Source organism: Octopus bimaculoides, chromosome 11 (assembly GCF_046866305.1).
Source record: "Octopus bimaculoides isolate indiv1 chromosome 11, ASM4686630v1, whole genome shotgun sequence".
Taxonomy (NCBI): Eukaryota; Metazoa; Mollusca; class Cephalopoda; order Octopoda; family Octopodidae; genus Octopus; species Octopus bimaculoides.
The window spans coordinates 40991581-41009170 of NC_142938.1; the positions used below are offsets into that span (position 1 = coordinate 40991581).

At 36.7% G+C, this 17590-nt stretch overlaps 1 protein-coding gene across 1 annotated transcript in view; it reads right to left on the reverse strand.

Annotated features, from left to right (window-relative positions):
• Positions 1-17590, reverse strand: part of LOC106870591 (GTP cyclohydrolase 1 feedback regulatory protein) — a 39498-nt gene that overhangs the window by 19141 nt on the left and 2767 nt on the right. Inside the window, exon 2 of the mRNA XM_014916720.3 lies at positions 1285-1379. Within this exon, the coding sequence (XP_014772206.1) occupies positions 1285-1379 (95 nt within the window). The remainder of the gene's footprint in view (positions 1-1284; positions 1380-17590) is intronic.

The following is a 17590-nucleotide window of genomic DNA, read 5'->3' on the forward strand; positions in this document are numbered from 1 at the left end:
CAAATAAGCAGAAGACCCAGGAAGACATGGAATAAGGTGGTGAAGCATGATCTTTGGATGTTGGGTCTCACGGAGGTGATGACAAATGATTGAGACCTTTGGTGATTTGCTGTGCTTGAGAAAACTTGTCAAGCCAAATGAAACTGTAGTCATGGACAGTGCCAGTGACACATAAAAGGCACCCATGCCAGTGACATGTAATAAGCACCTGTGCTGGTGACACATAAAAGGCACTTATGCTAGCGATACGTAAAAGGCATCCACTACACTCTCGGAGTGATTGGTTTTAAGAAAGGCATCCAGTTGTAGAAACCATGCCAAAATCAGGCTGGAGCTTGGTACAGCTCCCCGGCTTACCAGTTCTAGTCAAACCATCTAACCCATGCTAGTATGGAAAAAAGACATTAAATGATGATGATGATAATACTTTATCAAATAAAAATATGTTTTTAAATACATGCAATCATTAATATCCTCGAGTTCTGTTTTTTATTTGAGCAATAATTTCTGGGTAATAAATAAGGAGAGAAAAAAAATGTCAGAATTTATGTCAATGTCAATCTACTGTATTCAATCACAGCCCCAAGAGAATTATATAAATAGGAACTGTAAATATATAGCTTACTGCCATATTTGTTTATTTACAACATAAAAAGAGGTGCAGTTAACAGGTTGTCAACTAAATGACTAACAAAATAATCTATTGGAAGCCTCTACATACTAGCTTGACTTATTAGAAATGACAACCAAATCACATCCTACTGTGGGAAGAACATACTGAATAATGAAGTCTTAGATAAACAGTCTAAAAAGATGGTTACAACTGAAATACTTTTGCCCATAGAAATGCTGGGTTCAACTAACCTGGGGCCATACAACAACAACAGATGAGAAGTCATCAGTTTGTATACAGCCATTCGATCTATTTAATCTTGGTTGATGCACTTAATATTCAAAGGTTCAATACTGATTTCTATCTTCTTGTAGGGCAGGAACAGTAATAGAAGACCACATGTCTGTTCACTCAATCTTGATTTATTAATAAAAATGAATTCTTAAAAGGTTCTCTAACAGCTAAAAAGGTTACAGAATTCACTAAAATCTTAAGAATGTGGATGGACTTTCATACTTCAATATCTAAACTTTCAAGTTAAATTTCTTTTACTAGACAATTTTCATTTCAACTGTAAACTTACAGTCTGATTGTAAGAAACACTCCTCATGGTTCTTAGAATATGATCGTGAAATATAGCTTCTTAAAATAAATATAAACTGATTACTTACTAGTTAGTGCCAAGCTCTTTGCATAGACTAGCTCCAAGATATTCCATCAACTCCACATCATTCCATTCGTCTCCAACCATTGTTGGTCCATTTTCCTGAAAGATATAAACTTAAAAGTCAGAAATATTTTGCACAGGACTGTTTCATAGCCTTAAATCAAGGAAAGTAAATTATCCTTCCAAAATAATTTGCATATATAGAGTGTCAGCTGAAAAGTTTGTAGGCTGGCCAAGGCACTCTCATGGAATGTCACCAAATGAGATTAATTTTCCAACATAGTCCCCTTTGTGGTCCACACACTTTTTCCATCAATGTTGCAGTCCTTGGATCCTGTTTCATCCTGTTGCTCAAACAAGCCATCAACAACAGATATTACATCATCATCACTGGGATACAGGTTCTCAACCAAATGTTTTTTCATTTTGGGGAAAAGTAGTCAGATGGGGCCAAATCAGGAGAATAGGGAGGGTGATTGAGTAGTTCAAAGTCACAGTCATGCACAGCAGCCATTGAAATCAAGGACTTGTGTACTGGAACATTGTACTTGTGAAACAAGACACTCCCTAGACACAAGAAAATTTGTTTTAATACATGAATTCACATAAAAATTCTTGCAAACAAGATACAAAAAAATGAAGTAAAAAGTATAATAATGACCTCACTAAAGTCATAATACATTTAACCTTTTAGCATTTAAGCCGGCCATAACTGATCCAATATTTCTACCTGCTTTATATTCAAACTGGTTTGATCTGGCTTCTCACACCTAGCCTAAAATGTAATTCTAAACATAAATGTTCACATCACTGAAATCTCAAAGCTATGAGATAAAGCATGATTAATTGAAAACAATGTGAATAAATAAACATTACATTTGATAGAGTAATCTGAATACTAAAGGGTTAATCTATGTTCAATGACATCATTATAAACTATATAATTTCATCAGTTACAACTCTCCTTAACCCTTGGAGATGGACAGGGCTGATCTATCAGCTGAAAAATTGAACGACAAAAAAAGATTGTATTAGTTCATTCAATTTCCTACAAAAATATATGTAGTTTTATATATGTAAAGCAAGTGCTTTATTTTTTATAATTAAAAAAAAAAAAATAAGTGTGTCCTTTGTAGGGCTTGTGAAACAGGCTCTGTCTTCTTGGCACTGAAACTCCAAATGAGACTCCATCTCCAAAGGGTTAAATTTCTCTTATACCTTTTGAAGGTATACTTTCATTTATATTTATTTTCCAAGCCTGTTTTATATTACTAGTAGCCATAGATACTGTCAGTTATACTTCAAAGCCTCTTAGTGAAAAAGTACTTAATTATAAGATCATAAAATTTAACTGATAAATGTAGCACTTTAATCTCCATTAAATCTAGAACTGAATTACTACTAGTCCTAAGTTTTTAGTAAAATAAATTACACCGTTAAAGTGTATAAATTACTTGAGAAATATTTGGTGAATGTTCTTGAGAAAAATCCTGAGATTTCACTTCAAAATATTCATGTCTTAAAGAAAAGAGCAAAAATGTATGTACAAAACAACTTCGGCAGTTATCATTTTCAAGTGCATTGGCAGTTTAAGTGAACGAAATTGGCTTCAATTTGCTGCCAAACACTGAAACCAACTCAAGATGCTTTGCTTCCCTCATAACTAATATTTAGCCTATAAAAGGCTTATCACCTAATCAAAACAATTTGAGAAAAATTAGACCTTGACAATCAAATTAAAACTATTGAGTAACTTATCCAGTTTGTAAATAAGAAACTAGTTCTTGTTCAGATCCAGTTCAGCAATGATCAAACAAACCTTTGATCTAAAACATTCCATTCCATGGCCATCCTGTCATTCTTCAGATAAGCTCTAATGTGCCTTTCCTTTTTTAAGACAGCGATTTGAAGGAGACTTGGCTACTATTTCAGATTAAGCAACTACATAGAAACTTTCTAGAACTGAACATATGTCAGTCATAAAGAAATGTACATTATCAATGAGGCCAAAATAGCTGAATGACTATCAACATGTTACGGAATGTTGAAAGCTATACTGGTCTTGTACCATTTTTTAATATGAACACTGTAATCTAAAGTATTGCACCTATGTAGATCAAACAGTATTGAAGAAACATTATCAGTCAGGTGAACACTTTAGATATATTGATAGAAATAATAAGCAGATTCGATTAGTTATAACACAGATATGAGACCAAATTTTACTGCAGCCAGCTGTTTCTTTCCTAACTAAGGTTAATAACTATTTCTGTATTTTTGTTTAACAACCATTTGCAGTACTGCTTAATAGCTGTGTTATTAGCAGTGGGGAGAGTCACACATCTGTTTACTTTGCACTCTCTTAAATAAAAACTTCATGGTAAGAGCTTGTAAGTTGGACATGGTGCAGAGTGAGATAATGGAGGGAGGTTCTAAATAATGATTCTACTAAGAGATTCCCAAAAAAGGATGTCCTTAGTAGTTATTTAACCCACACAAAATTTAGCAGCCACATCCCTTTGAATAAATGCTTTGCTAAACCCAAATCTTAGGATTGTGTGTCTAGAATGCTGACTGAATGATGAAGTTCAACCCACACTGACATACAAGACATTCTATTGGTTAGTGTTGTTGCTACCAATGAAGATGATGAAGAGGAGGCGGAGCATAATTTGTGACAGGCATTCTTGAGACTCAATTATCTATTAAATTACATTGGGGTTGAACCATAATCAATGTGACTTATCCAAGGCATAGTTAGTTATAACTAATTGAAACTACTTATTTCTATCAACATAATGTGAAGTGCTCACCTGATTGATAATGGTCTTTCTATATTGTTTGACGTACACATTTACAATGCTTCAGATTACTAATCTTGCATCATTTTTTATTAAGATACTCATAATCAGAAATTGTACAAGATTAGTATAGCTTTCAAAATTTTAACATTTGTACCAAAGGAACAACTTATTGTATAAAATTATCTTCTGGGTAACTGGCAGGGTGGTAAGGAGAAGATATGTTTGAAAGAAAGAGAATCCTGCACTAAACTTGTGTCCATTGCAACCAATGTGTTTGCTTTGAAAGAAAAGTCAATGGAGTTAGAAAAATGGTAAAACAATACCTGAAAAGAAACAACCTCAACAACTAAACCCATCAAACTATAATTCAGTGAGAAACAGTGGTTGGGGAACTGAATTATAAAAAATGCATTCATGTTTCCTGTGCTTCTTATTTCCTGTATCTAGTGAAAGTTTGTGTGTAAGATTTGGGTAATGTGATTTAAATACTTTGCCAAATGCTTTAAGTAAACATGAAAAATACACTTCATATTGTCTCTCATAGGTGCAGACATGGCTGTGTAGTAAGAAGCTTGCTTCCCAGCCACATGGTTCCAGGTTCAGTCCCAATGTGTGGCACCTTGAGCAAGTGTCTTCTACTATAGACTTGAGCCAACCAAAGCCTTGTGAGTGGATCTGGTAAACAGAAACTGAAAGAAGCTGGTCATGTGTGTGTGTGTGTGTGTGTGTGTGTGTGTTTGTCCCCCACCACTGCTTGACAACTGGTGTTGGTGTGTTTATGTCCCCATAACTTAGCAGTTTGACAAAAGAGATCGATAGAATAAGTACCAGGCTTTAAAAAAAGTACTGGAGTTGATTCTTTCAGCTAAAAATTCCTCAAGGTGGAGCTCTGATATGGCTGCAGTCTAATGATTGAGACAAGTAAAAGATAGAAGATAAAATAAAGATAGTCATAAGGCCATTTGTTGACAAAATTCCTTATTAACATCAACTCCCTAGTCAGACTATTCACTCGTGGCATGTGCTTGATAGTACTATATGTAATGCTAGCACTTCAGATTTTTTTTAGACACATTTTAAATTATCAAAATCCTGTTTGGCATGTTTCATTTTGTAGACAGGCCAATCACGAAATATTGTTTCCTGAAGAATGACAATAACAATTTATAACAGTCTGTGCCAGATGGATGGATTAAACTGCTATAAATATGTCCAATAATACAGTTAATGTGGACATTTTGGAATAAGCTGTAGTATTGATGTAAGAAACACCATTACTTTTCAGTCAGTCAACAGAAATCATTTCATTTTGCTAAAGAATTCTTTGGCATTAGATCTACAAATGAGGATGTTACAGTTCTATATTTAAGAGATGAGGAATTATGTACATTATTTACATTTGACGGATATTTGTCCTCATCTTGTTTGTTGTCAACACAACGTATCAGCTGATATACCCTCCAGCCTTCATCAGGTGTCTTGGGGAAATTTCAAACCTGGGTTCTCATTCTTATGGTATTTTTCAATGTAATTATTATTATTATTATTATTCAGGTCACAGCCTGGAATTGAACTTGGAATCTTGGGGTTAGTAGCCCACGCTCTGAACCACTACGGGCATATGGCATAATGGTTAAAAGTGCGGGCTACTAACCCCAAGATTCTGAGTTCAATTCCAGGCTGTGACCTGAATAATAATAATAATAATAATAATAATAATAATAATAATAATTACATCGAAAATACCTTAGGAATGAGAACCTGGGTTTGAAATTTCCCCAAGACACCTGATGAAGGCTGGAGGGTATATCAGCCAAAACATTGTGTTAACAACAAACAAGATGAGGACAAATATCCATCAAATGTAAATAATGTAAATAAAATGAGGATGTGTTTTGAAAGTTATACTTGTCTTATCCATTAGAGCAAAACGATTCTTGTTTTCATTATGAAATATATAATTTATTTTGTAAGACATCATATGTGGCACATGTGTCATTTAGAAGTCTTTTGAGTGAAAGCTAACTTTCTTTTGTTTCAGAAGCTATAGAAAAGTGACAATTTTTGTTGTTATTACGACCATAACACTTGAAATTAATGTGAAGGGTCTATAATCTTGGTAATGAGTCAGCCAATCAGATTGCTAGAAGCCTCCACCCCAATGCCAACAGCAATCATGATGTGCAGATATATGCTATCCAGAATATTCAGTATTTGATTAGCAATATGATCATGGGTATCCTATCTTTATTGTAAGCATACAAATCTAAAATTTAAGAGTAAACAAAATGTAGTCTTAATTATAGGCCGTAAAATTTTCAGTTCTTCTCTGCACTGAATTATGCACTACTGTCTTGTTTCTTACTACATATAGTAGTTGAATGAAATGCTGGTACTACCAACCTAATGTAAACAGTAATGGTCTAGCATTGTAGTTAATGAATGTAAAACATGAGTAGTAATTAGTAAACTAATAAATGAATAAAATTAAGTAACATAGAGAGATAAGGGTAACTATTTATTTATCCCAAACACAAATGTGATTATTTCCTGTCATGATCACAGACATTTATCAGTAAGTAATCAGCCCTGTTAATTACAGATGTTGAGGAGTTGAGAGTTATGGCATCCATGCCTTTCCTTTAGGATTATTGGAAGAATAAATGACATAGTTGCAACCAATAATTGAACCTGAGTTTGCCTAGCCTTGGTTCGCCTAGTACCTGCCCACCTCAGCTAAGCACTTGCAAAGAAATATGAGGATTTCAAACATCGGTACATAGCCACAAGTTTTGAGGGAAGCAACACTTGATTATATCCATCAGCAGTACTAAACTGATACTTATTTTATTGACTATTTTATTGTAGGAAGGTAGATAAAACACAAACCCCTTCAGGTAGATGGCCCTGCTCAGTATGTAGAAAAGGAGTAGGTAGTAACTCTATAAGATGTACCCGGTGCAAGCTATGGACACATAAGAGGTGCAGCAACATCAAAGGCAGGTTAACTAGCAAGTTAGTTTTTGTTTGTGGCAGATGTTCAGGTGCAATAAAGACTGCAAACAAACAGGAAACAACTTCTATCTCATTCCAGGGTGAAAAACTAGAGGTAGTCGATAGCTTCCGCTATCTGGGCGACCAAGTTAGTAGTGGGGGTGGGTGCGCTGAAAGTGTAGCTGCTAGAATAAGAATAGCCTGGGCAAAGTTTAGAGAGCTCTTACCCCTGCTGGCGACAAAGGGACTCTCACTCAGAGTAAAAGGCAGACTGTATGACGCATGCGTACGAACAACCATGCTACATGGCAGTGAAACATGGGCTGTAACTGCTGAGGACATACGTAAGCTCGCAAGGAATGAAGCCAGTATGCTCCGTTGGATGTGTAATGTCAATGTGAATACCCGTCAGAGTGTAAGTATCTTGAGAGAAAAGCTGAACATTAGAAGCATCAGTTGTGGCGTGCAAGAGAGACGATTGCGCTGGTATGGACATGTGGTGAGAATGGAGGAGGATAGCTGCGTGAAAAAGTGCCACACCCTAACAGTTGAGGGAACCCGTGGAAGAGGTAGGCCCAGGAAGACCTGGGCTGAGGTGGTGAGGCAAGACCTTCGTACATTGGGCCTCACCGAGGCGATGACTACGGACCGAGACCTTTGGAAATGGGCTGTGCGTGAGAAGACCCGGCAAGCCAAGTAAGATCGTTGCCAGTGCCCCTGGACTGGTTCTTGTGCGGGTGGCACATGAGATGCACCATTTTGAGCGTGGCCGTTGCCAGTACCGCCTGACTGGCTCCTGTAGGATTTTCGAGCGAGATCGTTGCCAGTGCCCCTGGACTGGCTTGTGCGGGTGGCACATAAAAGACACCATTCCGAGCGTGGCCGTTTTCGTGCGGGTGACACGTAAAAGCACCCACTACACTCTCTGAGTGGTTGGCGTTAGGAAGGGCATCCAGCTGTAGAAACTCTGCCAAATCAGACTGGAGCCTGGTGTTGCCATCCGGTTTCACCAGTCCTCAGTCAAATCGTCCAACCCATGCTAGCATGGAAAGCGGACGTTAAACGATGATGATGATGATGATGATGAAAGAATGAAAAACAAAATTGACTTTAATGGGTTTTGAACTCAATATACAACAATATTTTATCCAATGGTCTGTCAACTCTGCCAATTTATTGATCTGCCTGTAAAGTAATATAACTGTTTATAATTTAGGCACAAGGCCAGTAATTCTGAGAGGAGTTAGTTGATACCGTCAACCCCAGTATTTGACTGGTACTTTATTTCATCAACCTCTCAGAAAGATGAAAGGCAAAGTTGACCTCTGCAAGATTTGAACTCAGAATGTAAGCATTTCCTCCAACCCTCTAATGATTTTCAATAGCATCAAATATATTTATTAAATCATTTATTTACAGATTTTATGTAACTATTTTCAGTACACCCATTCTGTAGCAAACATACACAAAGATCTTAAACAGGTTAGAGCAGAAGGAGAGGAAAGTTTAACTGCATATACATTTTCTTTTGAAGTGTGTGTTGTAAAAGAATTGAAGAAAAGTTGAGTAAGAAAAGAAGCTCAAGTGAGAAGTAGTTTTGATGATAAAGAGTTATACATATTAGGTAGTGGCGAAAAAATGTGAGAGAAAAATATGGGAAGTAATGTTGGGTTGTTGAAATGGAACCAATAAGCTTTGGAGAGAAACAAATTACAGAATGGAGTATATGGTTTATCTCTGTCGTGTTGTTAAAGACAAGGTCATTCAATTTATTTGTACCAAGTTTCTGATAATAAATTCAATTAATTCTTCTAATGCTTTAACCACTTAAAGAAAAATAGTTGTTTTATATTTTCTTTTTTTTCTTTCTTTCTAGAATGGGGTTAACATTGTAAGTGAAAGATGTCAACCATTGTAATGAAGTGAAATATAGGTTAAAGAGAAATATAGATATACACACTCCTTGTCACGAGTTGCATACAGATATCAAGTATGCATGTGATTATAGGCTCATAGTCGAGGATATTTCGGAATTGATATATTTCTGACACACATATACACATCACACTCACATAATTAGAAAGTGAAAGGTCTTCTAGGTAGTCACATGAATTATTAGAAATACTAACCAAATCTAACCTCAAACCTACCATCTAACCCCCCCCCCCCCAAAAAAAAACAGATGCTAGTATAATGCTATCATAGACATATGTCTAAAACGATGAGATTATCACAGCTGGAATGATAGATCAATGCAATCATGGTTAAGCTGAACCTAAACAGCAACAACAACAACATCTACATAACATATATTACTACATACTCTGCATTGTAATGCATCATACATAAACACCCATTCCTAATTTTCTAAACAAAAGCATCCTCCATACGTGATTTAGACACTCCATGCCAAACTTGCACTGCTTCTGTGAACAGAGACTTTTAAAGGATTCTCCAATGGCATCATATTAATTTTGTCCCCTTCAAAAGTATAACACAATCACTGCACATATCAATGGTGCCAATCTCTTGTACCTCCTTCCAAAGTCCTAGACAATGAGCAGCTAAAACTTCAAAGACACTATAAATGCTAGATTTCAGAATCTTTGATGCTTGTTGCAAGTGATCTCATAACTGTAACTGTAAAAATTGGTCTTCAAAACAGGCTTTTCTCTTTAGTGCCAGAAAAAACTTTAGTTCCTAACTTTCTATAAAGCTCAAGCAAGCCTCACAATGGGATAGTGTACGCACATCTGGGATAGTGAAGCTATAACAAATATGAACATCCAAGACTGCATCCAAAGAAAGGACCAACTAACTAATAGATACGAAGTCACTCATCACCAACACATTTCAACCTCTGGTCTACAGATAGGTTGTCTTCTCACTTAGCCATTTTTACTGTCAATACATTGACCTCCATTCCTTAGATTTGTCTAACTCATTTGTTAACCATTTTGTCTGCCTCCTCTCAGCTGCCTTGTAGCCATACACCAACTACAAATGTCAATCCATTCTCTCTGGAACCTCAAATTTCTGGAATTCATTCCCTGTCCCTGCTATTTTTCTGTAGTTGTTGAGATGTTGAGCATCAACTACATTAGAGTTATTGGTCTTGGAAGGCCTGTGAAGGCCATGAGCACAACTCCCTTCCTTCAATGTAACACACCACATACATACACGTGTGCATGCACGCACACGCGGACACACACACACACACACACGCACAGATAACACATATCTGTAGCCTCTAATCAAGGTGTCTAAATATAATTACTGATTATTAAAAATGGGGAAAGACAAAATCATTCATAAGTTATCCTGGATAAGTTGACCTACATTGTGTCTTATCAACAAGTGCCATCACTAATACTACTACTACAACCACCAAAACTATGAGCTATTGATTACAGTTAATTGTCACCAATAAACTTTGAACTTAAAAAATAAGAAGAATGGTTTGGGCAGATAACACCCCTACACACACACGCATACACGTGCTCGCACACACATATGTATTTTTATGTTTTCATAATTTATTATTAGGGGTCACTAATAAAAAAAATCCATCCTTTTCAAAGTAACATTAAGAACATCTGTCTACAACAATAACATTTAGAAGAACAAGTTACCCACAACACTAGCATTAAAATATTAAAAACCCAATAGTACTAACCACCCCACCTGTTGCCAACACCATTGTCGCTGCTGTCACTTCCACCACCACCACAACAACAACAAAACTAAAATATCCAGTATTTGGCAAGAAATACATTGTTTTATAGTTTTAGGTCAACAGTAATATTCTGAGTTCAAATGCTGCTGAACTCAACTTTTTCATTCATCCTTTCAGGATTGATAAAATATGTACCAGTTGAGCACTGGGGTCAATGTAATCAACTATCTCCTCCCCAACAATTTCAGGTTTTTTGCCTGTAGTAGAAAGAGTTATTACTATTGGCCAATAATATTATTACTATTTACTCAATATTTTCAATTCCCATCTACTGTTTGTTGCAGTCTTTTTATTTCACTTTATTTGTATTACAAAATACATACATGACAATTAGAGATGAGACATATTGGAGAAAACATTGCACAATATTAATGTGCAATGTTTTGGTGAATGTTTTATTTATAAAATATTATATATTCATAATGTTAAGTTTATTTAGTCAGCAGGAAGAGGTGTATCCCTTGACTTTCATAGGTTCTCCAAGACTGGGTGAGATTGATGTGGTCAATGTTCAACTTGAAAACGTGTAATTTGACATCTGTAGGAAAAATGTTGGAAAGAAAGTAATTTCAAGAGGTTGATGTTCTGAGGATTTTCAGCTAGTATCCTCACCTAGCTGTCTTCTTGACTAAAGTTCTAAATTTCCAAAACATGCTTGACAGCAGTTCACTTCATTCTCAGCTTTTAACAAACTTCATTATGTTTGGTCCCATCAAATTGTTAATCACTACTTAATCAAGGCAACATACCTTTTGGAGAAGCAAAATATCTCAAGCTTGCATAGCTTCTTGCTTCAATCTCACAGGATGATTCTTTTCTAGCATGAGTGAATCAAAATTTTATAAATTACAGTATATTTAGAAAGCTCTAAACTGTCTTTTAATAAATATGATATTTAAGGCAGCTAGCTGGCAAAAACATTAGCATGTTGGACAAAATGCTTCACAATATTTTGTCCATCTTTGTGTTCTGAGTTCAAATACTGGCAAGGACAACTTTAGGGTCGATAAATTGAGTACCAGTTGAACACTAAGGTTTATGTAATCGACTTATCCCTTCCTCTGAAATTGCTGGCCTTGTGCCAAAATTTGAAATCTATATGATAATTAATTCATCAATCTCAGAGGGAAGGAAAACTGAGCCAGCCTAAAATCTGGCATTCTTCTTTCATCAAATGGCATTTTAATTTCACGATTTTCACATTACCATTATCATTGAGTAAAAGGAATTAATTAAATCATAGTGAAGGCTGTTAGCCCTTTAGCATTCAAATTTCTTTGTCAAGTGTATTGCTTATTTATTAACATTGTTTTGAATTAATTGCATCATTTTGTAGCTTCAAGATTTTTGATATTGTAGGATAGGTTGGACATTGTAGGATCTGGTCAGTTTTAACATAAAATTGGTGGAATATCTGGGCCGGACATGGCCAGATTAAATGCTAAAGGGTTAAAGGCTGAGTATGAAATGAACTGAGATGAAACATCTTTAGAAATACAATATTTCAGTCAAGGATACAGACATGTGAGGATACTTGCTGGTGCAGGCAGTTCAAAATACCAAATGGTTGGCCTTGAGCTATAGTAGAAGATACTTCCCATGGTATGGCACCTTGGGCAAGTGTTTACTATTACAGCCCTAGGTTGACCAAGCCTTATGAGTGAATTTGTTTGATGGAAACTGAAAAATTCCCATCGTGTCTACATGTGTATTTTGCTCATTGGTTTTAAACAATGACTTTGTTAAAAGTGTCATTTGCTTGCGGTCCACTGCGAAAGTATATCAGGGCTTCTTGACATTTTGTGTGATCTTTGTAAACAAAAGGCTTCTTTCAGTATCATTTATTTCCAGTTCTCCACACAAGCATGTCTGATGTGCTTGTTATTTGATAGAATGGGAGATTATAACCTCACTTGGAAACAGGTGGAGGTTGGGAACAGGAAAGACATCTGGCCACAGAATAATCTGCTCCAATATACTTTCATCAGACTCATGCAAGCAAGGAAAAGTATATGTGATGGTGAAGACAACGATGACAACACAGAAAAAGACATGAAAATTGAAATTGAATTTTGAAACATTCCCTGCTGTAGAGCTGATTCATTAGACATTGATTCAAATGTTCCTAACATTGATTTAAATGTTCCAATTTATATCATTAAAACTGAGACAGAAACATACAAACATGACAAAAAGAAAAAAAAAACTGCTTGTTTCATGATTGTCTGATAATTAAATGTGACATAAATGCTGTTCAGATTAGCATATTCGTTTTTAACAACATTCAGAAGAAAGAAAATAACTAGTTGCCTAACATGACGAGATATTAGCAAGAACTTCAACTTGGTTATTGAAGAAATAATATTCAAACAAGTGCTGCCATGGGAACCTGCAATGTCACTAATCACGAATAATCAGAGCCTGTTTATGTGGTAGAGTTACTGACAAATGAAAGAACATTTAGTAACATGGCAGAAAGAAAGAGACAGACTGAATTTGTAATACACACTTTTGCATGAGGATTGTTAGGAAACTTGGATTACTACTAAAACAGGCACAGCATAATCTCTCCAATATATCTTTAATCAAATTACTAGGATTAGTTCTGAATTTATCTAAATGCTAAAGTAATCATCAGATTCAATCACTTTTTATACAGGGAAAGATGGAAACTGAAAGAAGCCTGTTTTATACATACACAGACATAAATACAGACACGCATATACATATATGTATATGCACACAGACACACAGACACAGACACACAGACACAGACACACACACACACACGTATGTATGTAAATATATGTATATATTCTTTTCTTTTACTTGTTTCAGTCATCTGACTGCAGCCATGTTGGAGTACACCCCCAGGACTTCTTTGTAAGCCTAGTACTTATTCTATCAGTCACTTTTGCTGAACCGTTAAGTTAAGGGAACATAAACACACCAACATCAGTTGTCAAGTGATGGTGGGGGGGACAAGCACAGACACACAAGTACATGCATACAGGTTTCTTTGAGTTTCTGTCTACCAGATCCACTCACAAGGCTTTGGTCGGCCCAAGGCTATAGTAGAAGACACTTGCCCAAAGTACCAGACAGTGGAACTGAACCCGGAACCATGTGGTCGAGAAGTAAGCTTCTTACCACTCAGTCACTCCTGCACCCATATATATCATCATCATCATCGTTTAACGTCCGCTTTCCATGCTAGCATGGGTTGGACGATTTGACTGAGGACTGGTGAAACCGGATGGCAACACCAGGCTCCAGTCTGATTTGGCAGAGTTTCTACAGCTGGATGCCCTTCCTGACGCCAACCACTCAGAGAGTGTAGTGGGTGCTTTTACGTGTCACCCGCACGAAAACGGCCACGCTCGAAATGGTGTCTTTTATGTGCCACCCGCACAAGCCAGTCCAGGGGCGCTGGCAACGATCTCGCTCGAAAATCCTACAGGAGCCAGTCAGGCGGTACTGGCAACGGCCACGCTCAAAATGGTGCATCTCATGTGCCACCCGCACAAGAACCAGTCCAGGGGCACTGGCAACGATCTTACTTGGCTTGCCGGGTCTTCTCACGCACAGCACATTTCCAAAGGTCTCGGTCAGTAGTCATCGCCTCGGTGAGGCCCAATGTACGAAGGTCTTGCCTCACCACCTCAGCCCAGGTCTTCCTGGGCCTACCTCTTCCACGGGTTCCCTCAACTGTTAGGGTGTGGCACTTTTTCACGCAGCTATCCTCCTCCATTCTCACCACATGTCCATACCAGCGCAATCGTCTCTCTTGCACGCCACAACTGATGCTTCTAATGTTCAGCTTTTCTCTCAAGAGTTCAGCTTTTCTCATATATATATATATATATATATATATATATATATATATATATATATATACATATATATATATATATACATACACACACACACATACATACATATATATAGCATGCATATGCATACACATACACACATGCAGGAATCCCTTGTGCATTGATTTTCACATAAAATGGGAACAACTTCTCATGGACTTATATTTGAATTCAACAATGACAACAAATCAAATAACATAACCACTTTCATGTAAATAATAACATTTCTGAACCTAGACAGTACAAAACATATACATAAAAACGTTTGCAGAGGAATACATAAGAAATAAATAAGAATGCTGTTGATTACTGAGTGAGGGTTATGGTGGAATGAAAGTTGCTAGAAGGATGCAGGACACTATTTTCTATCTTACAGTTCATCACCATCAACATCTGTTTGAGAGGTGAAGAACTTATTCAAAATCATTTGATCTTTATGGTGCATCCTTTCTTTGTACAGCTCCTCATGTAATGTTTATGTTATATTCACAATTACAGTTGTTATCAGCAAAAACTTGCAAACCTTCTCTTGTGTGTGTCAATCCTTTAGCAATATTCTTTGCAGTCAATTTAAGAGGAGTTGGTAGAACTTCCCTATTCTCATCTATATTCTCAGCTTACTCCTGATCTAAAAGAATTTACTCCTTGTTATATAAACTGTCTGTATGGTACACTAGCAACTCAGTCACATCATCCTGTAAGATTTCTACAAATCTTTCATCATTTGAAAGTGTTACAATGTCATTCTGAATTTGATGTAGACTTTCTGCTTATGGAAAACTTATAAGTAACAAATACGGTTTGGCCACATATTTTTTCAAGCACCATCAAAAGTTGAAAGTTTCACTTCCAACTGCCACCTAAATCAACTATCCATAACATCCACTTAAATTTCAGAAGTCTCTAACAGTAGGTTTCTCCCCTCTGACAATTGCTTTCATAAGTTGTTTGAAAGTCTCAGATAATGTCTTCAAGTTAGCCATAACACCTTTATTCATTGACTGGAGCAAAGAAGTTATATTCTTGGGGGTATATTCTACTCTCACATTATCAGAAAGCTCATTAAAGTTCACTGTTTGGTTTGGTGCATTGCCTAAAAGAAACAGTTCTTTGTTGGAAATATTCTGTTTTGGCACTGTACCTTTCTGCAGCAAGATAAAAAAATGTTTATAAACCACTCTTCAAAAAGGCTCTGAGTCATTCATGTCAAAGATAAATTAAACTGCATCACTCTTGAAAGCTCTTAGATTTTCAGATACATGAGTAGAAGCTTTAATTTTATATAACCAGTAACATTTCCACCAAGAAGAAGCATCAAACTATTTTTGAAATCTATAAGTCTTGGTGTTGATATTGCTTCACAAGAAATAAAAGCTCTAGTAAGTACTGGCTTCAAGAAAAGTGTAATTTCATCAACACAGTATACTTGCTCTAGTGTGTAACACACTTTGGCAATCATTTTTTTTTCTTTTTTTCATCTGTTCAGGATAATTAGTAACAGTCTCTGTATCACCACTGACAACTTAAAGAATTAAAACAGCCACCAAGTTGAACACAACTGGCCAGATATTGTTGAATGGAACCACAGGAAGAAAATATGCTCTGTCATGGAAATGAGCTGCTCTCTGCACACCAATATAGTCACAAACATATACAGGAGAAAGATAACATCTATGGACCACTGATTAGGAGTTGGAAAATCCAGTACCCAAGACAAATTTTCAGCAACATACTTATTGTTATTGGGGCAACAAGTTATGCACCAGCCAGTCTGGAGCAAAGTATGGTTGAACTTGGGTTTTGAGGAGTAAGAATGCAACTCCTTAATTCATACAACAACAAATGATCATGATATCTGGGATGATAAAAATCTACAAAGCCTTAAAAGATTTAAGGGATAATGAACAAAACAAGATGTTTTCCTTTCCAACCTTACTACCAAGCAGGTGACCAGTCAAAATTAACTCTGAATTAAAAATAAACACATATGCATACATATGTATAAACATATGTGCATGCATGAATACACACATGCATGCACGCGTGCACACACACACACACAAGTAGTATAGATTAATTTTTTCCTACTTGCAATGAACAAGCAGAAGTGCAGTGTCAAGGATTGCTCACCATGTCTGGTGTTCAGCAGCCCCCTATTAGGGCTTTTATGGATGACCTAACTGTGACAACAATATTAGTCATGAGGTGCAGGAGGATCCTGAAGAGCCTTGAGGAGTTGATGACTTGGGTTCACATGAGTTTCAAGCCTCTCAATTGAAGATATCTTGTGCTGAAGAAGGCAGGGTTAGAAACAGCTTCAGCTTCTCAGCCAGCAGTGATCAGGTAAAACCCATTACTAAGAAACCAGTGAAGAGCCTGGGAAAGGTGGTTAATAGCAGTCAGAGAGACACATCATCTATTCACAATACCAACAAAGAATTGAAAGCCTGGCTATCCACAGTAGATAAGTCAGGTCTTACTGGCAAGTTTAAGGCCAGGATTTACCAACATGGCATCCTCTCACAGATTCTTTGACTGCTTATGTTATATGATGTTCCAATATCTACAGAGGAGAGCTTTGAAAAGAGTCAGTGGGTTCTGTGGAAAGGGTTGGGACGTCTTTGAAGCCTGAGCAATGTTGCCCTGTATAGAAAGAATAACAAGCTGAGGCTTCCTATTGGCAGCCTGAGAGAAGAATTTGTGGGGACCTATGCAGAGGTGTTACAACACCAAAACTCCTGTGATCCTGAAGTCTTCCAGTTGTTATTGAGGTCAGAGCAGGACAGAAGTAGAGAGCAGTGGAGGCTGTTAAGGCTGCAGATATAGAGCACTCGTGGGCATTGTACATTGAAGAAGGGCAATCCTGGATAGCACTACAACACCTCCCTATGATAATATGCAAAG